This window comes from Eulemur rufifrons, chromosome 7 (assembly GCF_041146395.1).
Source record: "Eulemur rufifrons isolate Redbay chromosome 7, OSU_ERuf_1, whole genome shotgun sequence".
In the NCBI taxonomy this organism is placed as follows: Eukaryota; Metazoa; Chordata; class Mammalia; order Primates; family Lemuridae; genus Eulemur; species Eulemur rufifrons.
Genome location: NC_090989.1, coordinates 164,144,479 through 164,170,885, shown reverse-complemented (window position 1 = coordinate 164,170,885; position 26,407 = coordinate 164,144,479). Strand labels below are relative to the sequence as shown.

Genomic DNA, 26,407 nt, shown 5'->3' with positions numbered 1-26,407 from the left:
TGGGGAAATCATCTTCAGATTAATTTGTCTGCCTGCCAGAAACACCGGACTGTGCTCGATAAAAAAGTAACTCATTTCAGGAAGTGCCAGGGGCCTGGGGTGTTGGGAAGCCCCGGGGAAACTACTACTGCAGCATCCTGGCGCCCTCACTGCGGATGCCTGCGGCTCCCTGGGAAGGGGCCTGTGTGTATCCCTCTCTTCTACTTCCCGCTTGCTAGCTGTGCCGTCATGAACATTTTACTTAACCGCTCTGTGCCTCAGTTTCCCCATTTGTAAGTTGTATGTAATAATAGTACTCCCTTGGACACTGTTGTTAGGATGTGTTAAGATTATGCATGTATCTTATTTATTGGAGCACCCAGAAGGTGGTAAGTGCTCTATAACTGTTGAATGCTGTTATTGCTGTTATTCCTAGTTCCACACTCACCTGTCTCCCAACTGCTGAGGAACAACACACACACACACACAACACACACACACACACACACACACACCCCTCTTAAAGAGGCAGTACTCAAAGTGTGGCCTTCCATTTGGAAGACATTTTCCCCCACGGTTTTTAAAGCACTTTGATATCTCTTTCCTCCTTTGAGCCTCATAAAAACTTGTAGGGTGGGAAGGCTGGAATTATTCGTCCCATTTTTAAAGAGGAGGAAATAAAGGTGCACAAAGTTCATAAGATATGCCTGTAAAGGTTCATTGTAGCATATTTGTAAGCACACACACATTCGTGCATACACACACACACACACACACACACACACAAACTCTCTCTCACACCCAGAAGCCATCTAAATGCTCAGCAGTTGAGGTAGGGAGATGAAGGTGGTGCTTTATAACATGCGATCATGTGTAGTCATTATGAAATCACAACAACAAGTTTCTAATGACACAGGGAAATACGTCTGCTATGACAAGTGAAAAATGAAGGCTATGAAAGTGGAAGAAGAGCTCCACACCACAGCCAGTGGGGAGGAAAGAGGCCAAGATATCAATACTAAAATCATCCCCAGGGGAGATTGTACTTGCCTGAGTTTTTTCCTTTATGCTATTTGATGTTTTCCAAAATTTCATGATGGGACTGTATTATTTTTATAATTAAATAAAATAAATAGGCTTTGTGTTACAGTAACTTCCCTAAGCGTATACAGCTGGCTGGTGGCAGAATCAGTGTCCAAGCTCATTGGCAATGAAAGAGATGGTGACAGTTCCTCCCTCCTCCTCTCTGCCATGTCAGCCTTTGGCACCAGCACCCTGGGATATGATGAAGCAACTGTCAAACACCAGTCATTGCCCTTTCAAGACCTCCTGCTGAGCTCTGCATCCAGACTTGACACTGATCCCCACTCTCTCTCGGTGTTGCCATCTGAGAGAGGAGAGAAAGCATTCTGGCCTCTTTCACCAGGAAAGTCAAGTTCACAGGTGACATTGCACCAATTAAGAAGTGATGACGATCACAACTCAGTTTACTGAGCATCTACTATGGGCCAGGCCCTTCCAATGCACTCTCTTACTTTATTCTCATGACCCCTGTAATACAGTGATTATCCGACTTCATAGAAGAGGAAACCAAGGCTTGGGAAGGGGAGGTCACTCACCAAGGGGACTCAGCTGGCCAGCAGCAGAGTGAGGACATACAACCAGGGCTGCATGAGCCAGGGCTCACATTCTCCACCCGTGTGCTGGGCTGCGGGAGGCTGGCATGCACAGGAACCAGCACCAATGCCAGACCCAGCTGATTCCTCTCTGATGCCTGTTCAGGCTGAGACTTCAGTGGGGCCTCTGCCATTGAAAGGAAAACAAGGGATGACTTCATGACAGTAATTAACTTCTCTAAGACATGAAGCCCTCAGGGAGACTGTCCTGAGTCATCCCCTCCTCCCAGGGCTGTGGTGAGAATGCCCAAGACTGAGACCCAGAGAGGGCAGGAAGGCACCAGGTCTCAACTTCCAGGGGTAGAATGGGGGTCAGAGCTTCTGGCTCTCAGATCAGTGCTGTCTGCATTGACCCTGATGCAGAAACGAGCCAGCCCTCAGTCATCCATTCATTCACCCGGCAAGTCTTTATTGAGCACCTGCTGAGTCCCCGGCACTGCTCTAGTGAGCAGCACCAGCGAGGCCCTTGCCCTCATGGGATTCACTTTCCAGCAGAACAAGACAGGTGACAAGTAAACAATAGTCAGAAAATATCCTTTCAGGCTGTTGTAAATGCTGTGAAGAAAATAAAACAGGATTGCACTTGCGATTAGCAGAATAATGGCCCCCTGATGGGATTAGGTCCACATCCTAATGCTTGGAGCCTGTGAATATGGAACATTACATGGCAAAGCGGAATTAAGGTTGCAGGTGGAATTAGTTGCTAGTCAGCTGACCTTGAGATAGGTAGGGTATTCTGGATCATCTGGACAGGGGGCCCAGTGTTGTCACAGGGTCCTTAAAAGTGGAAGAGGGAAGCAGAAGAGAGAGTTAGAGGAGACATGAGGAGAGAAGAATGGTCACGGAGATGCAATGTGGCTGGCTTTGAAGATGAAAGAAGGGGCCACAAGCCAAGGAGTGCAGGTGGCTTTTAGAAGCTGGAAAAGGCAAGGAACGGATTCTGCCCTGGAGTCTCCAGAAAGGGACAGAGCCTTGATTTTAGCCCAGTGAGACATGGGTCAGACTTCTGACCTCCAGAACTGTGAGATAAACAACCATGGTGTTCTAAGCCACCTGGTTTGGGTTAATTTGTTTTAGCTGCCCTAGAAACCAAGTATATCACTTCAAAGCACTTCCCCACAGGGAGGCCCTGCCTGACCACCTGCTGAAGAAAGTCCCCCTGTTACTCACTCTCACAGGTTCCTTTATAGCAGCAGTCCCCAACCTTTTGCACACCAGGGACCAGTTTCATGGAAGACAGTTTTTCCACAGACAGGGGCAGGGGGGCGGGGGGCAGAGCTCGGGCGGTGACGAGAGGGATGTGGAGCGGCTGTAAATATTGATGAAGCTTCATTCGCCTGTCACTCACCTCCTGCTGGAGGCCTGGTTCCCAAGTTTCATGGAAGACAATTTGGGGTGGGGGGCTATAGATGGAGCTCAGGTGGTGATGCGTGGCCAGATTCCTAACAGGAACCCAGGGGATGGGGACCACAGCTTTCCAGAAGCTATCGATGTTAAATTATTTGCTGGTAAAATAGTTCAGGAGATGACACCCCAAAATATGCCACTTTGGACTTTGAACTGAGGTCAATTGGGGAAGAGCAAGCGCAGGGAGAGGCTTTCTGAGACCCTCGTATCTGCCTAAAGACAGATCCTCCAGAGGGAACACTATCCCCTCCAGGAATCTTCTCAGTCGGGGGATTGGCTGGCATCGCAGGAGGCTGGAGGGCCGCACCACACCTGGACAGACCTGTCTCAGGCTGTGCTGCTCTTCTGAGGACCCACTCATCTTTCCCAGAAATCATTTACTCTCCCCTAAGTTGCCTACATCCCTCCTCCTCTCCCCTGTGAAGAAGGCATAGAAGCTTCTAGATCTCACTGGGTTTGCGGTATTCATTTTGCTTTCCTGTGACACCCCTATGCACGTAATAAACTTGTATACTTTTTCTCCTGTTCCTTTGCCTGCTGTCAGTTTAATTCCTGGCTCAGCCAAGGAACCTAGACGGGTGGAGGGAAGCCACTTTACCCCCTTACACTTGTTTACTTGTTTGTGTTGGGAAGCAGGGGCTTTGGGGGACAGCTGTCTGAAATGAGATCAAGGCATCATCCAGGCAGAGGGGGGAGGGTGATAGGCAAGGGGCAGAGGACAAGGCCTGTCCTAAAACCAGCCAGGACACAGGAAAGCACTGCCTGCCCCAGGTTGCACCCCCAGGGGCCCATGTGCCTACCTGGGGACAGTCAGCCGGAACAGCAGCACTGGGGCCACCCCAGGCACTTCTCCTGCAGGGACCACTCCCTGTTCTTTATTTCCTGACCATCTATTGGACCCATGTCCCTGGATATTCACTCCTAGGGGGCCACACATCTTTTTGGAAGCAGTCAGGGTCAGCAAATGAGGGGGAAGCCCCCAGGAGCCTGTGCTGAGGACCAAGAACTCATTCTAAGGGGAAGGGACTCGGGCATGAGGACCATGATTTGTGACAAAGCCTCGGGGTGCTGCATGGTGGGGGGGGCACAGAGCCCCTCCCAATGCACCTTGTGTCCTAGGAAGAGAGAGGGGCAACAAACACTAAAAGTCTGCCACCCACCAGTCTCTTTTCTCCCTCTTTCCCTTTCTCCCTCCCTCTCTCTCTCGAGCTTTAGCCTCTGATCCAATGTGCCCCAACCCAAATCCAGAATCTTCCCCAAACCACTTCCTCTCCTTCTTCCTCGCTGCTGATCAAGGGGTCCCCCTTTACCATCAGCCAGGCTCACCCTCTTGCAGTCGCCTTTGCCCCTCCTCCTTTGCCCCCCAAAGTCTGCCTTTGGTTCTTGCCCAGGTCCCACCCCCACCCCACCAGCCCCTTCAGGCCCCCACCCCAGTCCGGAGCCCTAGAGCAGGTGACCTGCACCTTCACCAAGGCCTCTACCAGCCCCACCCTTCCCCAGGGTCTGGAGAGGTTATCAGCATGGGGTCAGATTTTTTTTCAGGGAGTTTTGTGGTTGATTTTTAAGGCAGATTGTGGTATCTCATTCCTGATTAAGTTGCTTAGATCCCTGCCCAGACCTCCGCTGCAGAGGCCAGGATAGCTCTGGGGGAAGAGAGCAGGCACAGCCCTTCTCCCTGCGTGTCAGCCAGGCTCCAGGCCACTCCTCCGCCAGGCAAGACTTTAGACCAACTTCCTGCTTCCTGGAGAGATTGTTTAACAGGGCAGGGAGAGTCTATGGTAAACTTCCTTGAAGGAGGGCAGAGCCTGGGCTGAGCTGAGCCCACTCGCAGGCCCATGAGCCATCCGGTCTCTCCCTCGAGATACTCTGCATCTACAGGGCCACCTGGGAGGCCCCAACCCCTCCAAGAACCAGGAGGTGGGACTTTTAGCAGCTGGGTCAGGGACCCACGACACCTGCTGGACCATCTCACCTTCTCCACCGAAGCAGGGAAGCGGGAGCGTTGAGCCCTCAGGTACGTCTCCACCAGAATGGAAAGGGCTATTCCTCTGGGTCCACGTTATTGAGAGAAGGGGAAATGGATGTGGGAAGGGTGGGAAAGGAGTGAAAGAGCCCGAGAGAGAAGGATGAAAGGAAAGGAAGAAGGAAACCACATAATCAAAGAGATTTCTGAGATCAGACTGAGGAAGGCACATAGCTTTCATCTGAGGGGCCAAACCTGATCAATTGAGAGTGGACTGTGATAAAAAGGATTCTGAGGCTGAGTTCAGGCTCAGAGCAAAAGCATGCAATGATTGACTAGTTATGCCTGCCATGGGCACAATGAGATGTCAGGCACTCAAGCCAGGAATGTGATAACCCACACTGCAGGCTTTTTCATTTAACCACAGGGGCTCCCTGGCATTTATTCATTTCATTCAAAAAAACACATTCTGAGCATCAACTATGAGCCACACAAATATCTGAAGAATGAGTGAAGAAAGGAATGTTGTTCTTTGGCTCCCAATCTCATTTTTCTCTGAAAATAATGATCTGTAAATTTGTGACAAAGGTACACAGACTTGAGAGATTTTTCTAGCTGTGTAATGTCAGGTTAGTCCCTTCCTTTTACTCTAGATAACACTCAGTTTTCTCACCTGTGAAATGGAAATGATAGTCTGAATATCTCCTGTCAATCCGTCATCCTCACTGTCTATGCATCTATGATATCCATCTCTAAAACACACAAATTAGCACCTAACGTGTGCCAAGTGCTCTCTATATAACAACATTTACTCTTCATATCACCTCTGTGAGGAAGGTACCATTATTATTCCCACTTTGCAGATGGGGAACCAAGGCACTGAGATTTAATAAGAGGCCCAGGCCGTCTGGCTGCAAAGTTTGTGTGCCTGACCACTGTGCCACACTGATTCAATGATGCAGTTGATTCTAAGTCCCCAGATAGAAGCAGGAAATCTAGGTACAGGAATGTCCTTCCAGGTGATTCATCCAATGACTATTAATTGAGCGGTTCCTGCTTGTCAGGTAAACAAGATACAATGATTAACATGACAAGGTGACTATCATACATGGTTCCAGCCAGAAAGAAAAAAAACTTGCCTAAATAGTCCTTTTCAAAACAGTTTTGATTTATGTCACGGAGCTAGCCTGGAAGTCAAGACAGGCTGCTCCAAGGAGATTAAATTTGCTAAGGAAGGACTGGGGAGGGAAGTGTTGGACTGGGGAGGGAAGTGTTAGGCTGGTGGAAATCTCAGAGAAGGGAGAGTAGGAGACGGGTGGGTCAGCCAGGTGGTCATGCCCAGGCCTGAGTGCCACCTGGGGAGGAGCTCAGCTCTGCCCAGCAGTTGCCCCAGATAGTCCGTCTGTCTGCTCCTGTGCAGCTGGAGGTTTGGGGTTTCTGTCTATGGTCGTCATTTACGCAGCTCTTCTGAGCTCAACTCTGTGCTGACACACAGGCGCAGTTGCTTACCCGGCAACTCCATTCCAACAGGAACTCTGGAGCCCACAGGGCTGAGGGACCTAACCTCCTCACTGGCACTTCCCTGGGTGAGGGATGCTTGAAGTCCTTGTTTGCCAACATTTCCTTGAGCTGCGGCCGCTGCCCTTGGATAAGACCAGCCCATCCAATATTGGCAGACCTGGCCTGACTTCAGGTGGGCAGGGGACAGCCTGTATGGGGGGCTGGCAGCCCCTGCCCAACCTGGAGTCCCATAGGGCAGGCCCCTTGCAGAGGGGCAGACACTGCCTATGGTTGGTATCAATCTCATGCCTTTGGAGGCCCTGGTAAGCGGGGGTGGGAACTCCTAGGTTTGCTCCCCCAAGGGCAAGGCCTGGGGAGACAAAGATGTGAAAGGCGTGAGGAAAGCACCCCCTACCTTTGGATTTGCATCCCAGCTCTGCCTTTTCTCCAGGTGTGTTACCCTGGGCAAGCTGCCTCTCTTGTGGGCTTGTCTGACCCTCCCTGAAGTCAAAAGAATGGCGGCATTAATAAATTCCTTGGGGGATTGACTGGTGTGAATTTTGAAAAAACAATGTGTGTAAAGTACCTATCATGAATCCGGGCTGGTGCTGTTGTCAAAGCTGAGCACCTACTATGCACTGGGCACTGTGCACAGGGTTAGGCATTTAGAAACGATGAGACACTATTTCAGGAAGCTTGCAGTCCATCAGATAAAATAGTCACCTTGACGACTGAGAGTAAAGGGAATCAGGGTGGGTTGTAAGAGAGACATGATCAAGTTCCATGTGGTCCCTGCAAACAGCGATCTCAATAACAGGCGACACCTATGGAGGGTCGACAGTGTCTAGTATCTTTGAATGGTGTGGAGCACTGTGCATGGATTCACTTGACTAAATATAACAGCAGCTTTGCATGGTAGGTCTTATTACTCCCATTTTACAGATGAACTACTGAGGCCTAAGGAGGTGAGGTAACCCCCCCAAGGTGGCAAGGCTGCGGACGGTAGAGAGAAGCCTTGCGCCCAGGCAGTCTGGCTCCAGGATCCCTGCTGTGGAGCACTGCACTCCACCGCCCACGCCCCCACACAAACGCATTGACCAGAGAGCCATGCAGGCTGTACAGACCGCAGCAGGGACACCAGACAGGAGGCCACATTCCGCAAAGCACAGGGTTCCCCTGGCGGGAGGAGGTGAGGGCAGCCCCGGTGGAGGAAACTGCGTGAGCAGAGGCACGGATGTGGCAGCTGAGAGTCAACCTGCAGGGCGAGGCAGAGGCTGAGCCCCGGCACGACGCCAAGGACTTGGATCTTTCTGCAGGCATGACGGGTTCTGTGTTAGAGGCATATTCTTCTGGTGAAAATGTCAAGAGCAATGTGGCTTCTGGCCGGGAAGCCATCAGGAAGGAGGCTATTGCTAAAGGCAGAGAAAAAGCCAAGAGTTGGCCAAATTTTTAGGGCCCACAAGGATTACAGTATTCAGCCCTGAGCAGGGAAACGGTAGCATGGGAATTTAATCTGAGTCTTTCTGTTATTGTGGTTTGAAATGGGAAAAATCCTCATTTATCAGGTAGGACTCTTCTAGGTGCAAGTGACAGAAACACACTCAAACCAGCCCAACACATACAGGACATGTCTTGGCATACATAACAGAAAAGTCCAGAGATAATTCTGACTTCAAGCCAGGTGGATCTAGGGACTCAAATGACACCCGCAGAACTCTGTCTCTGTCTCAGGGAGCCTCTCCTCCATGTAGCTTTGTTCTCAAGCAGGCTGTCCTCATATGGTGGCAAAGATACCCATCAATGTCCCCAGTTCTGAGTCTTCTCGACTCAGTGACCCTGGCAGGAAGGCAGCTCCTCTCTCCTGGCAAGTCTATCGGAAGTCTGATCCCATCTCTGTGATCAAAGGATGGAGCACACTTATGAGCTAGACCTGGACCACATGGCCACCCCTGGAGCCAGAGGAGGAGGTCGACCTTACCTCATGGGGCGGTGGGGTTGGTTCCCAAAGGAAAATCAAGGTGGTCGCCAGAAGAAGGGGGGAAAGAGGCCCAACACACCCTGACTCCAACCGCCCCTGCTTCATTTAACTGTAGTTACTAAAGTAACAGATAACAATATCACACAAGTCATTCTGTCTATGTGACCCTAGGCAAGTCGATTACTTTCTCTAAACCTCAGTTTCCTCTCTGGTAAGATATAGTTCATAAAAAGAATCTGCAGACAAGATTCAGTGGAAACACTCAATGAAAAGACACAGGGCTCAGTATTGGCAGAATACTAATAATACTTACTAGAATCATTACTGATTATCATAAAGATTATCTCTTATTCAGTGAGATCTCTGGATCCCATGGCTTCCTAGGTAAGACTTATCCCCTAATATCTTCCCAAGGCTCCACTGACCTCACTATAGAGGCTGCGGCTGCCATCTTGGTTGATCAAAGAGGCCAAGACCTCTGATGGGCAGGAACGGAATTAGCCACTGGCTCTGAGGCAAATGTCTTCATGCTTGACCTGCTGAAATGATTCAGACAGGCCAGCAATAGGCCTGCCCTGGCCAGGGCATGAACCCAGATGCTCTGGGCAGCCCCACCCTGATCCAATTAGTCCTCTGTTGACCCAGAGCCAAGCTTGCACACAGCAAAGAGAAGTTCTGGTGGCAACAACTGGCCTCTGGGGCTAATGGGCCTGAAGATGTCCAGTGTCCTGAGATGGCTCCATCGCCCCAGACACTGGGGGGAAGGGAAAGGGCCAGATAGCCCCTCCCATCTCCAGCTGCTCTGTCTGGACCTGGAGGAATCTATTACCTCTTGGGGCACACCCTGTTCTCTCAGCCTAGAGGGATTTCTGCCTCCTTGGGACGGTCGGAGGGTGAGGAACAACAGCTGTCCCTTGCAGAACACTTCCTCCACCCAGGTGCTGTGTTTTGAGTGCATTCTTGCATTTAATCTTCACTAAATTAGAGATCGTGATGGCCATGTATGAGGAAACCAAGGCTGAGAGAGGCCTGGGTCCACAATTCCACAGCAGAACCCAGAGTGGGCACCAAGGCCCCCACTCTTATCCACCAGGTCACATAGACTCCCAACTCCAGGCCCTAGGAGGCCTCTGCAAAGTCAAAGGGTGTGACTTCGACTAGAGCTGCTGTTCACTGAGGGTCTCCTGGGCGCCTGGCACTGGGCGAGGCACCTTCAGAGAATGATCTCAGTCAGGAGAACTGGGAGGAAAGCCCCCTTAACACCCTTGTGAGGACAGGAGACAGGCAGTGTACACCTGCAGAGTGAGCAGGGGGCTCACAGATCCGCCCTGGAGGAGGCCACTGGCTGGTGAGGGGGAACAGAATCTTAGAAACTTTCTTGGCCCACGGAAGCCTCCCCCTTCTGCCTCACCTTGGCTGAGCCAAACCCAGGCAGCTGAAGCCCAGTGTAGGGAGCACCAGGGACTTGGGTCCACCTGGAGCTGAAAGAGGCTATGCCTAGAGCAGAGGCTGGCAAACCACAGCCTGTAGGCCAAATGCAGCCTACCACGTGTTTTTATAAATAAAGTTTTATTTAAACACAGCCATATTCATTCATTTATCTATTGTCTATGGCTGCTCTCCCACTACGAAGGCAGAGTTGGGTAGTTGTGACAGAACATACCTACAGCCTGCAAAGCTCAAAATACTAATCTGGTCCTTTCCAGAAAACTGCCAACCAGTGCTCGAGAGGAGCAGGGCAAAGTGGTTAAGAACGTGGGCCCCTGGCACACATTGCCTGGGTTTATTTCTGGCATCCTTTCTATCTCTGACTCTTACCAGCTTGTCACCTCACCCCTCTGTGCCTCGGTTTCCCCTACTTCCTCCTTGAGCTGTTGTGAGATTAAATTAGTTAAAAGAAGAGTCTCAGAGCAGTGTCTGGAACGTGGTGTTGTTGTCTTATTCTGGGAGGTGCTCCAGGAACCTGAGGGGTGAAAACCCTCAGAATCGTGCACTTTTTCATATCTTCTCGCATTTCCTGCTGCACAGGTCTGACCAGCCCAATAATTCTACTACTGGCCAGAGCGGGAGGAAACCACTGAAACCAATAAATAAAATTATAACAGGGCATAATGGGAAATAAGGGGCTTATTTCCTTCCAAAGTAAATGTCACTGGAACAAATTGTCTGAGCCACCAGCCTTATTGTTTGTGGATTTATTTGCTGTTTATCTCCCTCTGTATTGGTGACATGATCAATAATTGCCCCTAAATACTGGGGGTTTCCAGAAAGACCATTTAGAGAATGAAAGGTGGGCTCTGGTTACTTTGAATACTTCCCATAAGCCTGGGCCAGATCATGGGAGTTCAACACGGCTTCTAGAGAGGATCGGAAACTCAAGGCAAGGGGCAAGTGGGTGGAGCAGGATGTACATGCCCCAGTTCCAGGGGACTCTTGGCAGTGCCCTGACTCGTCTATGCTTGTATGCATGTGTGCACACGCGTACATGTGTATGCCCATGTGTCTGTCAGTATATTGGTCACTTCCAGTCTCTGAGTGTCTATTTCTTTTTTGTTCTGTTTATGTCTGTCTATTTCAGTCTTGTCTGAGTCTGTCTCCCTCAGACCCTGTCACCACCTCTGTGGAGTTTCCACCTCCCACACGCGGCATGCAGAATGCATCCCTGGCCGTGAATCCCTGCTCACACGGGGTTGCTGGCAGAGATGAGTGGAAGAGAAAGGAGGAAGAACAGACAGAACCCCTGGCCTTTCGTGACCATGCTTGGTCTACATAATTTCCAGGGATGTTGAGGAAAATGGCCAGAGCTTGAGTTTCCAGAAGATTCTAAAGCCTGAGCACATCCTCTGGCAGAGTTCCACTTTGGAGAACAATGTTGGGCATGATGGGCAAAGGAAAAAGCCATTTAAATAGAGGGAGCAGCTCCTAGAGTTTTTCCTGCCAACGTCCTTTCCCAAACTGAAAGCTACTTGCTTCCTTCAAACACCACTTCCTGCACACATACTCTGTGCCTGGGTGCCAGCACCAGGCCACTGAAAAAGAAGGCCCTTGAGGGCAGCTGCCGGAAGGAGAAGCTGGCCCCCAAATCAGGGCTGACCATGGGGCACGGCAAGGTGCCTTCATGGAAGGATGCTTGGAATTCCCAGGGAAGGGCCAGGGCCAGGATTTAAGCAGGGAAAATAGCTGCTTATTTCTCCACCAGGTTGCTCTGCTCAACCATCCCAGCCTGGAGAGAGAGCATTCCTTTCTTTGTCCATCTTGGCCCTGGGGCAGGTCTTGGTTGAGATGAAAAGCACCTACAGTACAGAGAGCTCCAGGACACAGGAAGAAGCTGATGTCCCAGCTCCTGTAGGGACGTTAAAAAATGTCACAGACCAGCAGGCAGGCAGATCCTGTGATGGCATTTTGGTTCCACAGCAAGGACACACATCAATATAGAAATCCTGCCATGGAGGTGCACCAGCAGGAAGCAGCAGGAATGCAGGGGGCCTGTCAGCAGGGAAGAGATGGGCCGATGCTGGCAGGCCAGCAGACCCCTTCCAGACAGGCAGCCTCACTGCCTGACACCCCTGGCAGGACAGGTAGACAGCATCACCCTCATTTTACAAAGAAGGAAATCAAGGACCAGACAGCTATGCCCCAAAACATATAACTAGTATGTGGCAAAACCTGGTTTATCACATCCCCAAATTCATCCTCTTTCCCAATATCACAGGCTTTCATTGCTTGATTCTTTCAAGACCAAGACCAAATGCACTGCCCCAGCTGCTCAGCCCCTGGGTTTGCATCTCCTGGAAGAACGTGTCTACGATAGGAGGTGATGTATTGTAGCAGCTGAGAAAGGGACCCCAGTAGCCCCAGACTTACAGGTGTCTAGCTTAGCATCTCCGGGGAATAGCTTCCTTCTCCCCAGTTTCCATGTATCTATCCCAGGGAAGACTCTGGTTGGCCTTATTTGGGTCATGTGGTCACTCCTGAACCAATCACAAGGAGATCACAAAGCTCTGATTGGCCAGCCCCTGAGACAGGACAGGGTGCCATGATGGATGTGCCCCCATCCAGGACCACGGGGTAGGTGTTTAACCTTGACTTGGAGGGTCAGGGAAGGCTTCCCAGAAGAAGGGATTTCTCCACTGAGTCCTGAAGGATGAGTAGAAGTGTTCCAGGTGAAGAAGCAGGAGAACAATGTTCAGACAGAGGGACTAGCAATTGCAAAGGCCTGGGGATGCTCCAGAGCATGTCTTGCCTGAAGCCATATCCCCCATGCCTGGGGCCCAGCCTGCCTTCCCACGGATGCTCAGAGACACTTCAGGAATGAAATCCACAATTGGCTGTGTGGCTTCAGACAAGTTACTTGCTCCCTCTGGACTTCAGCTTCCTTCTTTATCTGGTGATTTCACCATCCCAACCTTTTAGGACTATGCAAGAATCCAGTTCATTCAGTCTCCAAATATTCGTCCAGCACTTCCTCAATACTCATCATCCTAGGACTTCAGGAGACAAGGCATGGCATGGAAAGGAAAGCTGTGCTTGGGGCTTCTGCGCACGGCTGACCTGCAGCCAGAAATCAGAAGGGGGCCGTGGGGAGGGGCAGCACAGAGCAAGAGAACCTAGGACAGTGAGGGTGGATAATAGGGTCTCCCGTCAGGGAGGAGTCGGGCAGCTCCCAGCAATTCATGCCCTCCCCGCCACACTGCCATCGCCCCACCACCTGCCCACTTGGGAGCTCCTGCTCCCCTGGGGCCACCTTATCTGTGCCTAAGCCAGCTAAGTAGGCATCCAGGGCAAAAGGACTTTTCTCTCTGTGCCTTTGCCAGGCAACTTTCTAACCTGAGCAACAGGTTGCACTGATCTCCAGCAGGAAGGAGAAAGGAAACCATTTCAGGTTTGGGTGGCTGCAGAGGGAATTCTTACCCCACCCTGCCTACCTATGTCTCTCCTCCTCCCCACCCCAGCAAGCCAGTCCTGGGGTCCAGCGCCAGAGCACCCATATGCTGCTAAGGTGAGCAGGTTGGACACTTGGGAGACCAGGGAGCCCTGCAGGTGATGGGTGGGTAGCCGGGGACTCAGCCAGGGACTCAACCAGGAAGGACAGCAGGTGGGGAGAGCCCTCGCAGCCCAGCCAGGACTGAGCTCTGCCCCTCCCCACACCATGCCCTGAAGCCAGAAGCCCTGCTTGGCATGGGAATGACAGCCCCTCCCCAGGTTTGTGTCCCCCAGTCCCTCTCTCTGTCCCTATCTCTCTCTCTCTCTGTCTCTCTCTCTCTGCTTGTCTTGCTCTTTCTTTCTGTCTCTTCCTCCCTCTCTCTCTGTATCTCCCTCTCTCCATCCCCTCAACCCCTGTGCTGGACTTGATCAGCCTGGGTGGACTCCGTCTCTGTGCACACTCTCTCCGAGAATATCCACGTCTGTCCGTCCTTCCATCCTGCCCGGCCTCCAGCTGTCCTGGCTCCTCCACACACAGGGGACCCCACAGAACGTCCTTCAGGTCTCACCCAGGGGCCCAGGCTCCTGGACTGTAGGTCAAAACCTGAGCACAGTCGTGATAATAATATACTTTTGTATCTGGCAGGGGGGAAAAGGGGGTAATTTGAACTTCAGGAAGTTGAAGTGTCACCAAATGTCTGTGAGTAGATGCAGGGACAGCTCAGGTTTCTAACCTGGAAGGCCCTAAAGGAGCAGGGCCAGGTGGGAGGCCTGTTACAATCCATAAAAGGACATGTGGTTCTGCAGTTGCTGCTGTTCAAATACTAACGACCGAGCCAGCCCGGGCACCCCCGTGTACATACAGGGAGGCCCGGAGTGGAGAGACTTGCCCAGGGTCAACGAGGGTGTCGGGGCAGGGCCAGGCGTGAGCCCAGGTCTCCTGCCTCAGGTCTGAGCCCTCGGCAGTTGGGCTCTGGAGACGATGTCTGTTGAGATGGATTCTTAGCATAAAGAAGATTCTGGGGTGGAGAGGGGGCAGGAAGAGTGGTGGGAGCAAGGTCACTGCAGTCAGAGAAGGCTACCTGCTGTCCCCAGGCTGGCTGTGGCTCTGAGACCCGAGACCACCAACCCTGCCCTCCCCTCCTCTCCCCTAAGTCTACAGACCACCTAGGGGCTTTCAAAGCTGCCGAATCACTGGTAACTGCCCAGCACCTGGGGGTGACACAGGGGAAAGGTGAGGAGAAGGATGGCCCTGCCCCTGCCTGGGACTCAAGAAGGAAGGAAACCTTGTTTCGACCCTTGTCTGAGACAGAAAGTCCTGGACCCTGTGGGGAGTGTCAGGGAGCGTTCAGCAGCTGGAGAGGTGCATCCCAATTCTGGCTCCCACCCTTGCGAGCTGAATAACCCTGGGCTCAACCATGCTGGGTCTTGCTTGCCCGTCCCTAAAATGGGGGTTGTGAGGGCTAAAGGAGACACCGTGTAGACAGCACCTGGTGCAAACTCACCTGTAATATGTGAGTTCTGAGTACTCTTCATTTTGGCACATCAACAAAAATCACACAAGCTTCTGCTTTCTGATGGTGTCACTAATGTTGGCTGGCCAGCTCAACATCCCTTGGCAGGCAGGCAGGAAGGAAGGAAGGAAGAAGGAAGGAAAGAAGGAGGGAGGAAGGAAGGGAGGGAGAGAGGAAGGAAGGAAGGAAGGAAGGAAGGAAGGAACAAATGGATGGATGGAGGGATGGTTGGATGGATGGATGGATGGATGGATGAGTGGACAGAGAGATGAATAAATGGATGATTGAATGAGTGAGTAAATCAAACCCTCCCGAAGACAGTGGCTAACCAGGCTGCACCTTCCTCTCCTGTCTAATCTCTGCACTTAAAACAGACATAGTAAATTGAATATAGAATTCCAGGGGCAAGAGTGAAGGAGAGGTGGAGGCAGAGAGGAAGGAGGAAAATTGCCCCCGATCCCCAGGGTAGGTAGTGAGAACCCAAGTGACAGGATCACGGTCTCTTCAGCTCCAGGTACCCGTCTCTAATCTTCAGTCCTGTTCATTTCAGACCTGACACCAGTTTCCAACTGGATTTTCTTCTCTTCATAGGTTAACGCTGACCTCAAGAGGCTTCTCACCTGGACAGGATGAGAGTGTCAGGTAGGCCCAGATCCTGAGGATTCTCCAGGGTGGGCCCTGAAGTTGGTTTGGGGGGCATCTTTCTGTCAGTAGTATGCGCCCGTCCTGGGCTCAGAGGTGGTTTGGCTTTAACTGTTCTCACACACTCAGGCCAGAATTCCCAGGAAACCAACCCGGCGGGAGCTGGGAAGAGAGGGCAGGTGACTCCCTGTCTCTAGGCCAAAGAGCAGGAGAAACTTTGGCAGGGCGGCCCCACCTGACTGGGATCACAGAAATTAGCCTCATGTTGGAAACACCTGGCCCTGGTTAGAAATGAGGGATGAAATATTTACCTCAAAGAGGACTATTCTAGAATCCTCACACTATAGGGCCAGGCACGAGGAAGGCAAAGGCCTTCTGGTCCACACCCTCATACTGTACCCCCTTTGTACAGATTGGGAAACTGAGGCACCAAACAGGAAGTACACGTGTCTAATTTCTATTCCCAAACAGCTGTGTGGAGTCAGGAGCACATGGTTTTGGAGTCAGCTTACTTCTCTGGGTTCTAAGCCTACTTCTGTCACTTACTAGCCAACTGACCTTGGGGAAGTGACTGCCTCCCCAAGCCTCAGTTTCCTCATCTGTAAACCAGGGGTAGGCAACAGTGTCCGGCACACAGGGCTCCTGGGCGGATGAATTGAGACCATGTGTTGAAAAGCTGCTCACATGTTGCCTGGCGCAAAACGAGCTGTGTCACTGTGAGCTGATGTCCAGGAGGAGCGCTGGCTGCCCAGGGCCACGCTGTGGCCTAGGAGACCTGCACCCCACCTCACAGGACCCAGGGGGGCGCCTTCCTCACCCCGAGTGGTCAGAGACTAGCACGAGGCCGCAGAGCTGAAGTCAGGGCTGAGGGGCAAAGGCGGTGCCGCCAGGGAGGCCGGGGAGGAGAGCCAGGCTTGCCCGAGCCTCGAGGGTCAGAGAGGAACGGGTGGGCCCATACAGAAGGCAACACGGAAGTGAAATGGACCTGCCTTTTGGTCCTTGTAAGGAAAGGGAGCGGGACAGGGAGCTCCGGGTGGCTGACCCCGTGTGTGGGGTTGTTTCCCCGTGACATGGGGGATCAAGGAGTGAGCAGGCTGTGAGGCAGGGGAGGCCAGGAGCTGCGGCTTGACTGAAGCTGCACAGCAAGTCCAGTGTGTGGCCACTTGTGGTGGCCTTGAGGGAGAGTTGATGGAAACTGTAGGGGGACAACCTCACTTCCAAGCCCCCCTGGAGGCTGCCTACTGTGGACAACATCCCTCCCAACAAGCCGTGAGCTCAGTGGCAAGGGCGTTCCCATGTCTGCTCTGTGACTGAGGGACTCCAGCTCCGAGAGGCTGAGCTCCTGCTCGAGGTCACACAGCACTGCTGGCTGCCCTGAGCACTGGCCACAGCCTTCCTGACTCCTGTTCCAGGGCTCCCCTCCCAGAGCCGGCCTCCTGCTCTTCTGCTGCAGTCCTCAGGCCTCACCTCAGGGGGTGTATAACAGTGCAGATTCCCAAGCCTCATATTCCTAGAGATTTTCTGTTGGAGGGCTAAGTGGAGCCCAGAAAGGTGCATTTTTAACTTTGTCTCCCAGGGGACTCACTTGGGGGAAAGCTGACACGTGACATGGCAGCATGATGTCACCATTTACCATTGCACAGATTCACACGTGGCCTTACCACATGGTCCCACAGTAGGGTCCAGGCGTGGGTGTGTCTGAACCTACAACATGGGGTCTTGTGATGTGGTCTCATTATGGGGATCTGGGAAGGACTCGCATGGTCTTGTAACATGGCCTTGCGGCATGGCCTAGCGCTGTGGTCTCCTGGCAGCGTCTCCTTGCTCCGCAGGTGTGCTTCGCCTCCTGGCCTTCATCTTTGCCCTGACCACCACGTGGCTCTTCATTCGCAACTATATGAACTTCAGCATGGAAACCATACGTCTGCCACGCTGGCTGGGTGAGTGGGACTCACTGCCGGGGGCAGGGAGTGCAGACTTCCATCCCTAGGTGACCCAGGAGGCAGACATGGCAAGGTGTGCACCTGCCTTTGGGTCCCCTAGCCATTTGAGGGGACAGGGAGCTTGAGGGAGGAAGCCCCCAGGCTGTCAGGAAGGCTGGAGCCTACGGGGAACAGAGGAGTGTTCGAAGGAGCTGGGGAACACACATGCCTGCACCAAGGGCTGCTTTGGAAAGGTGACGCCAAGAAGGAAGGAAAGAAAGAAGGAAAGACGGAGGGAGGAAGAGGAGAAGGAAGGGAGGTAGGGAGGAAGAGAAGGAAGAAGAAAGAAAACGGTCTCTATGTTGAGCGGCTCCACCAGCACTTGCTGTTCCTCCGCCTGGAACCCTCTTTGTGCAGACCCCACCACAACCGACCTGCCCTCCTGCCCAGCTCTGTGTCAGCCTTCAGCTCTCTGCCCAAATGTCACCTCCTCAGAGGCCTTCCCTACCCCCCAGCTACAGCCACACCCCTCCCAGTTTAGCTTCTCTTGATGTCAGCCTATTTCCTTCAGAACACCATTATCATCTGTCATTATGTTTGCTTATTTATTTATTTGTTTCCCTGGTCATTGCCTGTCTCCATCCCCTAGCATGTGGGCTTTCTAAAGGCAAAGATTTTATTTTGTGTATTTCTACCTCTCTAGCACCTGGCACACAGCAGATGCCTAGTGAACCCTTGATGAATGAAAAAAAAAATGGATGGATGGATGGATGGATGGATAGATAGACAGATGGGTGGATGGATGGAGGAATTAGTGGATGGGTAGGTGGGTAGATGGATGGATGAGTGGATGGATGGATGGATGGATGGGTAGATGGATGGGTGGGTGGATGAGTAGATGGGCGGGTGGATGGATGGATGGATGGACAGATGGCCAAGTGGATGATGGATACTATCTACTTTACATGTATAGTGTCATTTAATCTGCACAAATGCCCTATGGAGTAATTCATGGTGTGCCTGTGGTGTGGACTCAAGCACAACCCCTGATGTGGTTTCACACGTGATCTGAGAAAATAGAAGCTCAGGGAGATTAAAAAACTCACTCGAGCTCCCCTTTGAGATGTCAGACAAGAATAGAAACTCAGGTCTCCTAGATTCAAATCCTTTGTGATCAAGGAAGGAGGGAAGGGAAGGGATTTACACTTCTGGATTTGTCCTCCTTGAAGACCAAGACCCACCTCCACTGACAGAGTCAACATAATGGTCTGTAGTGACCCAGGCCAGCTCACAGCTTCCTAAGGCAGCAAGAAACCAGTCACCCCAACTTTAGCACAACCCCACAGTGAAGTGTCTGAGTTCCCTCACCTCATCTGCTGCTTATCAAGCATGATCCATGACCCACGATTTATAAGTTTATATTGGCCGGACGCAGTGGCTCACACCTGTAATCCTAGCACTCTGGGAGGCTGAGGCGGGTGGATCATTTGAGCTCAGGAGTTCGAGACCAGCCTGAGCAAGTGCAAGACACCATCTCTACTAAAAATAGAAAGAAATTATATGGACAATTAAAAATATACAGAAAAAATTAGCCGGGCATGGTGGCGCATGCCTGCAGTCCCAGCTACTTGGAAGGCTGAGGCAGAAGGATTGCTTAATCCCAAGAGTTTGAGGTTGCTGTGAGCTAGGCTGACACCACGGCACTCTAGCCCGGGCAACAGAGTGAGACTCTGTCTCAAAAAAAAAAATAAAATAAAATAAGTTTATATAGATGCTTGGTGGCCAGCATGTCCCCAGCCCCAGGGCACGGCTTTTATAGACTAGAGATTGACTTGGCTCCACTGATGGCCTCAGAAAAGAGGGGCCCAGGTCAGGGTGGGAAGCTCAGGGTAAGTGTGGAGCACAGGAGTGTCCTGAGGAGAGAGCCCCAGCCTGGGGTGGGAGACAAGCACTGGTTGAAAGGAGACCCCAGGAATTATTTCTCTCCCAGAACTCAACTGCCTGGGGTTTGACAAATCAATACCTCCAACCAACAGTCATCAAGTGACTGCTGGGTGTTGAGCTCTGCGTTCAGTTCCAGGGACCTTGAAATGAGGAACATGAGGCCTGTGCTCATGGTCTGAGTCAGAGAGACAAACAGACTTGATTACAGAATACAGAAAAATGAACGTGCGTTGACATGACCCAGAGTCTCGAGAAGTGTAACCAGTGGGACAGATGGCCGTCAAAACCATTCACAGGCCAGCACTGACAAAGGGGTAACTTTCGTTTACTTAGAGCTTCCTAACCTGGGTACACATGCCCCCATTGTGTTACTTAATGCATTAATATAGAATTACATGTATTACTATAGCACAAAATTTTTTATTATGCTGATATATATTAATAATTGGTTTCCTTTGTAATTCAGTCTATTTTATTTTATGCATTTAATAACTTGCAATTCGTTGGAATAGAAAGTGCTCAGTGGGAATAAATTTATTCTAAGGGGAGTTCATAGTCTTCTTCCAAACCACCAAAGGGATCCGTGGCACAGAAGTCAGGAGATTAAGAAGCCCTGATTTACCTGGCAAGTTAGGCAGGGTTCTTTCAGCTAAAACCGGTTTCAACAAGACAAGATGTCTTGATGTCCACTATGGGCATCTGGCTTCAGGTGTGGCTGGATCTAGGGGCCCCCTCCAACCCCCCAGAGCCTGTCTCTCTACACCCCTGGCTTTGTTCATTTCTACTTCACCTCAACAGGTTAGAACCTCCTTCCATGGGCAGCTTCCTCCCCAAGACAGGCGTGATGGCTACTGTCCGGATGCTCATCCTCCAGCCTGGCTGGAAAAGGCACTTCTCTCTCTCCCCGCCAGGGCCATACAGCAGCCCAGGGAAGGGCTCCGTCTCCAGAGGAATGTAACATTATGATTGGCCCAGCCTCGGTGACATGCAACTCCTGGGGCCTTGGAGGCAGGGGTAGGGACGCTCCAGGATTGGGCAGCCCCCTGAGGACCAAATGGAAGGTGTGTAAATGTGAGGGTCCCCCAGAAGAGGAGAGCTCCCTCTCCTGGCATTTCTGCTGCCACTGGGGCCCTGTCTAGTGTGGTAGGAGATCTGACGTGGAACAGCAGAAACAACTAGGACACGGCAGGAGATGAGATGTCAGGAAGTGACTGAGGCCCTAAAGCCCAGCACAGTTGGTGCTGCAGGCAGTTAGGAAAGAGATGCCCCAACACGGTCCAAACCACCAACAGCAGCACAATCTACCCTTCGCTGGGGGCCGGGGGCCAGGCACTGGGCTTGGCCTTTACAGATCGACCTCCCTGGATCCTCTCCACAGCCCACTGAGGGTGGCTGTGCTGGTCTCCACGTGCAGTCGAGGAAACTGAGGCTCAAGGAGGTTAACTGCCACGTACAGTCACACACTAGGAGCCAGGGCTCAAACTCCAGTGGGTCTCAAACAGAGGCCGGCTTCTTTTTAACCATGGGAGAGTCATGTATGTATGTCTGTACGTGTGTATGTGTGTGTGTATCTGCACCACGTGTATGTCTGCATGTGCATGTGTGTGAGTGCACGTGTCTCTGTGTGTGTCTACAGGTGTGTATGTGCATGTGTATCATGTGTACATGCATGTGTGTGTACACATATGTGTGGGTGTGTGTTATGTGCACATGTGTGTATGCATGTATGTGAACAGGTGACAGTGGCAAGGGACTTTTATTTCATTTCAATAGTGCCATTTTAAAGTCCCTTCTTCCAGCCCCCCAGCCCCCAGCCCCCCAGGTCCATCCTGCTGGGGGCGCCAAAGTGCTTTCTCTCTAACCAAATTCTGTCTTCTCTCCAGCTGACTCCGCCCTCAAGGAGGCCGGTGAGTATCCGCCCAGCTCCACCACCTCACCCCTACCCCAGCCGCCCCAGCGACCCCGCCCCCTGCTCCTGTTTGCCCAGGGCACCAAGGCCCAGAGTCTCCACTCATAGCCCTGCAGGTCCCAGAGAAATCTGGGTTTCCAGATCCATCCCAGCCCTCTCCTCCCACGGCCCAGTGGTGCCCTCTGAAGCCCCCAAACCTCGTAGCAGGGGTGGGCCCCTCTCAGCCATTCAGACTCTCTCTGTTTCCCTGTCCTCCCCACCCCCGGCCCCTGCCTCCCCTCTCTTACATCCCCGCCCAGCAGGGAGCCTCGAGGGCCGGGGCTGTCCTCATCACCACACAGTGACCCAGGCCTGGCGCAAGGGTCCTGCTCCAAAGTGCCAGCGGCCATGGCAGGCACCACAGAAGCCCCCAGAGACGAACAGAAGCAGGTGCTGACTGTCTGTTGGGGTAGAAACGCCAACTGTGCCGGGAAGGGCGGGGAAGCACGCAGGGTCCCAGGAGGGTCACCTCCTTCCAGTGGGGCGGGGGCAGGGAAGGCTTCAGGGAGGAGGTGGCCTCGCAGCTGTGCCTCCTGGAGGAAGGAATGGCCTATGCAAAGGCCTGGAGGCAGGAATGTGTAGGGCTCCATGGGGGACCTCGGCTGGAGAGTCAGAGCAGTGAGGAGAGAGCCCTGGGAGGGCAGGAATGCTGGGCTCCCCAGGGGCAGACAAGGGGGGAGGGAGGGACAGCTATGACGGTAACAGTAACAGTGACTGAGTGCCTACTGCGTGCCAGACACTGTTTTCAGAACTTCCAGGGCATCTCTCGTAACCCTGCATACAGCCCTATGTAGGTGCCACAATTAGCGCCTTTTTGTAGGTGAGAAAACTGAGGCTCAGAGAGGTGAAATCTCTTGGCCAAGGTCACACAGCTTTAAGTGGTGGAGCAGAAGTCAAATCCCCACCCCCTCTTCTAGTCCAGATCCTACCCCCTCAACCCCTCTCTGCAAAAGACCCCTCCATCTTCCTTCTCAAGGTGGTGCCTGCACCTCCTAGGGTGGGATTTTACCTAAGAAGGGCTTGGGTGCCCCAGTGCACTGCGGGATTACAGACCGCAAAGACTCGGAATCAACACAACATGCCCTTAGCCCCACCTCCCTGAAGCCTCCTTAGTCATACTCTGGAGTAGACACAAAGTGTCACAGCATCGTGGTGCCAACCACACACTTAGACATCACCTGGTGCGGGAATGACAAATTCAAGCACACATGCTACCCTCCACCCTGCCAGCTCCCGTGGTAGACATCACCAATCAATGCCAGCATTCTTTCCCTCCAAGCCCACAGGCAGCCTCAGAGCTTTATTACTAAGCCTCTAACAGTAGGTCCAAAATGACATTTAAGAGGAAACCTGTTTGACAATCCTGATCTAAACCAACTCCCTGATTTCACAGTTGGCAGAGATAAAGGGAGAGTTTCTGGCAAGTCACACAGCAGATTAAGGGAAGAGCAGCCCAAGCCCGACTACGTGCCCACCCCAGTGCTCTAGGCAGCACACTAGTGCCACACCCTGAGCCATGGCCGAGGGTCCCAGGGGAATTGGGCCTCAAGGTTTGAGGCAGCTGGTGGGGCAGCCTTCAAAGCCAGGGCCCGTGGGGCAAATTGTCTGCCTCCCTATGGCAGAGACCCCCTTGGCATCACCTCCCTTCATCCAGCAGCTCGGCCGTGAAGGCTGGACGGTCAGAAAATCAATTTCAGAAAAGCCTGCTTAAGCCAGCCTGTTGACAACAGGTTTATCAGACTTAGCTGCAGTTGATTAGGCTCTGGGCAAAGTCCAGGGGTGGTTCCTGAGGCCTGAACCCTCTGGTCTCAAAAGTAACCGGCCTCTGGGTGAGGGGTGCCGGTGGCCGGAGGGGGCCCTGGCACACGCTCCTCAGCAACCCCGCAGGCAGGAACTGGGCCCCTTCCTCATGTCCTGCCCACTCCCCGGCCCGGGCGTGGCAGGCCACTCTGCCCTGACAGCCCCTCCCGGGTGTCTCCACTCTCTGCCCTCACTCTCTGGGTGATCACGTCCTGGTTTCAGCTCAGTCACACCCATCGGGTGGGTGTGCTGAAACCGGACCAGGAGGGACCCTAGGAGAGTCACTTCCTCTCAGACAGACCCTCAGGGCTGCCCGCTCAGCTGAGGGGCCCCACTCCCAGCAGGATGCCCTGGTGCGGGCTGCATTCACTTCTGCTTTACCTACTCAGCGGTGCCTCAGGCTTGCCAAGCCTTGCACAGTGGGCTGTGTCCCCTCCAGAGGGGCACATGTTCCTGATTCACCTAAAAGCTCCCTTTAGGCTGGTGAGGGCCCTGGAAACTGCACAGTCCTTCCCAGCCTAGGCACAGCCTGGCCCAAACGCTGCATGCGTTCCTGCAGTGAAGATTTATTGAGCACCTACTACATGCCAGGCACAGGAATTATGGGGACAATGTAGCAAGGTACCAAATATAAAGTGCTTGCCCCAGTGCCCGGCGCCCTGCAAGCCCTTGGTGTGTGCCAGATTCCTGGAGGAGCCCGCGGGTTTGCTCCAAAGCACACACCAGTAGACCTTGGCCAGACACCTGACACAGGGGCTGGAGAGCAAGGCTGCCGATCCTGCTTCCCTGTGCAGGTGAACATCCTCTCACTCCACGTTTACCCAGCCTCCCTAATGCTGCCTTCCAAACTGTCAGGTGCTGCCAAAAAGCAGGCATTAGTATAAATTAGACCTGCCAAGCTAAAAGGGTAGATGTCCTCCCAGCTCGCAGAAAGCCCACTGAGGACGGAGCTCCTCAGCAGGGGCACTTGTGGTCCTGTCTCCTGCCCAGCACCGACCTCCTGGATTTGCCCTGAAGGCTGTGTGGAGAGGACACTGGTCTCAGTAACAGCCGCGGTCACCAGAGGTGCCACATAATGAGTGCCCAGTGGGTTTTTCAAGCACCGTGTTGAGCTCTGAGTGGGAGACCCTGTTCTCTGTTGTAACCCAGGGTCCAGCACTTAGTAGGTGCTCAGTAAACAAGTGACAAATGAATGAATGATAAGAACAATAGCCAATATGTACTGCACATGCTCATTTGCTCCTCACAAGAACCCAGAGGGGAAGGCACCATAGTTAGCCCATTTTACAGATGAGGAAGATGAGTGTGAGGAAGTTGAAGACTTCCCCAAGGGAGCCTGGCTAATGTGAGGCGCTCCCAGCCACCAGGCTGGGGCCCCCAGGAGGCTGTCAACAGGGGCCTCTGGGGACTCAAAAGGCTGCTGTGGCCTGAGAGAGAATCCCTTACTCACGGTGCCTCTGGTCATTCAGTCTGGTTGCACTCAGCGTGCTGCGCTGTGCCTGGAGCTGTGACAGGAAGCCCCAAAATCAATTCAGACACACAACCAGTGTCCTGTGTGCTCTGATGAGGGACACTGGGGGCTCCGTGGCAGATCTCCCCGACTCAGTGGTCAGGAAGGCTTCTCCAGGAGGAGGCCTCTGGGCTTTGTCCTGAGCCTGCTCCCCGACCCTGTCCCCCACTCCTCCCATCTTCCCCACCCCTCTCCTCCTCTCCCCTTCTCTCCTCCCCTCCTCCCCTCCTGCCCTCCTTCCCTCCTTCCCTCCTCCCCTCTTCCCCACCCCTCTCCTCCTCTCCCCTCCTCCCTTCCCCTCCCCTCCTCCCCTCCTCCCCTCCTCCCCTCCTCTGCACCTCTCTCCTCCCTTCCCCTCCCCTCCTCTCCTCCCCTCCTCCTCTCCCTCCCCGGGCCCTTCCTGAGCTGCTGCCCACCAAGGCCGGTCTGTTCCCTCCCCAGAAGTCATAAAGACCAAGTGTGACCTCAGCAAGCCCTGCCCAGTCAACTTCTTTGCATTTAAAATCTGCAGCGGGGCCGCCAACGTCGTGGGCCCGTCTATGTGCTTCGAAAACCACATGTAAGTTCGTGAGGGGGCCTATGTTTCTTTTATTTCATTCATTCATTCATTCATTCATTCAAAAATTCAGAGGCTGCAGGGGGCAGGCCTGTGAGACCAGTGACACCTTCCCCAGGCTTCCTTTTACTCGAGTACATGAGTCACAAATAATAATCCAAACAGCTTCTGTGTCCGCCTGTACCTTGCTAAGTGCTTTACAGCATATCTCACCGTCCATTCCCCAGTGCCCTGGGAGGTGGGGCTGTTATAAACCCTATTGTGAAGATCAGGAGAATGAGCCTGGATTTGACCTCAGGTCTGTCTAACAGCCAAGCCACTGGGCTTCCCACAAAAGGAGGTACCCGTGTAAAGGGTTCAAGATCAAGACCCAGGCATCAAAGCCCAGATGTAGCAGGTGCCAGGACTTCCGCCCAGGTACAGGAGAAAGACTGTATATCCATTAACCAACTTAGAGAGTAAAGGCCCTGGGGCAGCAAGTTCACCCTACAAAAGAACATAGACAGGTCTTTAAACCAGGATTCTGAACCTAAATACAACTTATTTAGGCAAAACAAGGAACTTATTGGTTCACATATCTAAAAGGGCAGAGGTGGTGGACTTCAGGACCAGCTAGATCCAGGGTTTCAAACCATGTCATCAGGGCTCCCTCTCACACCATCTTCAGCTCTATTTTCCTCTGTCCTGTTTTTTTCTCTACTAAAAATGGACTTCTTCATGTGGACAAGGGGAGAGACCACCAGCTGGTTTGACATAGTAGCCCAGCCACGCACCCCATTGGGAAGAGAGCTTTGCTGTCTGAATTAGGCCTACAAAAATCCCAAGACTGACTCTCATTGACTGGCCTGGGTCAGTCACATGACCACGCCTAGCCCAGTCACTGTGGCCAGGCACATAGGACATTCTGCTTGTCCGGGCCTGGGAGGGAGAGGTCGGTCCCGGGAACGACCTGGCCTGAGGGTGGGGAAGGACAGAGCTCCCAGCAGCCCCAGAAGACAGGTGTGCAGGCCAGGCCAGCAGAACGTGACTGTGCCCCACGTGGGGAACCCAGACGCCCGGGAATGGCAGAACTTTCTGGGTTCTGTCTCCTCGCAGCAGCCAGTCCTCACAGCCTGGGAAGGGGGGCTGGCCTGTCCCCAGCAGCT

The 26,407-nt window shown here is 52.8% G+C and overlaps 1 protein-coding gene across 1 annotated transcript in view; it reads left to right on the top strand.

Moving 5' to 3' along the window:
* The first annotated feature begins 5,051 nt into the window (after window positions 1-5,051).
* LOC138386965 (protein FAM3D-like) overlaps window positions 5,052-26,407 on the top strand; it is a 35,691-nt gene continuing 14,335 nt past the window's right edge. Inside the window, exons 1-4 of the mRNA XM_069473757.1 lie at window positions 5,052-5,076; window positions 15,532-15,582; window positions 17,415-17,522; window positions 25,148-25,265. Of these exons, the coding sequence (XP_069329858.1) occupies window positions 15,570-15,582; window positions 17,415-17,522; window positions 25,148-25,265 (239 nt within the window). The 5' untranslated portion in view covers window positions 5,052-5,076; window positions 15,532-15,569. The remainder of the gene's footprint in view (window positions 5,077-15,531; window positions 15,583-17,414; window positions 17,523-25,147; window positions 25,266-26,407) is intronic.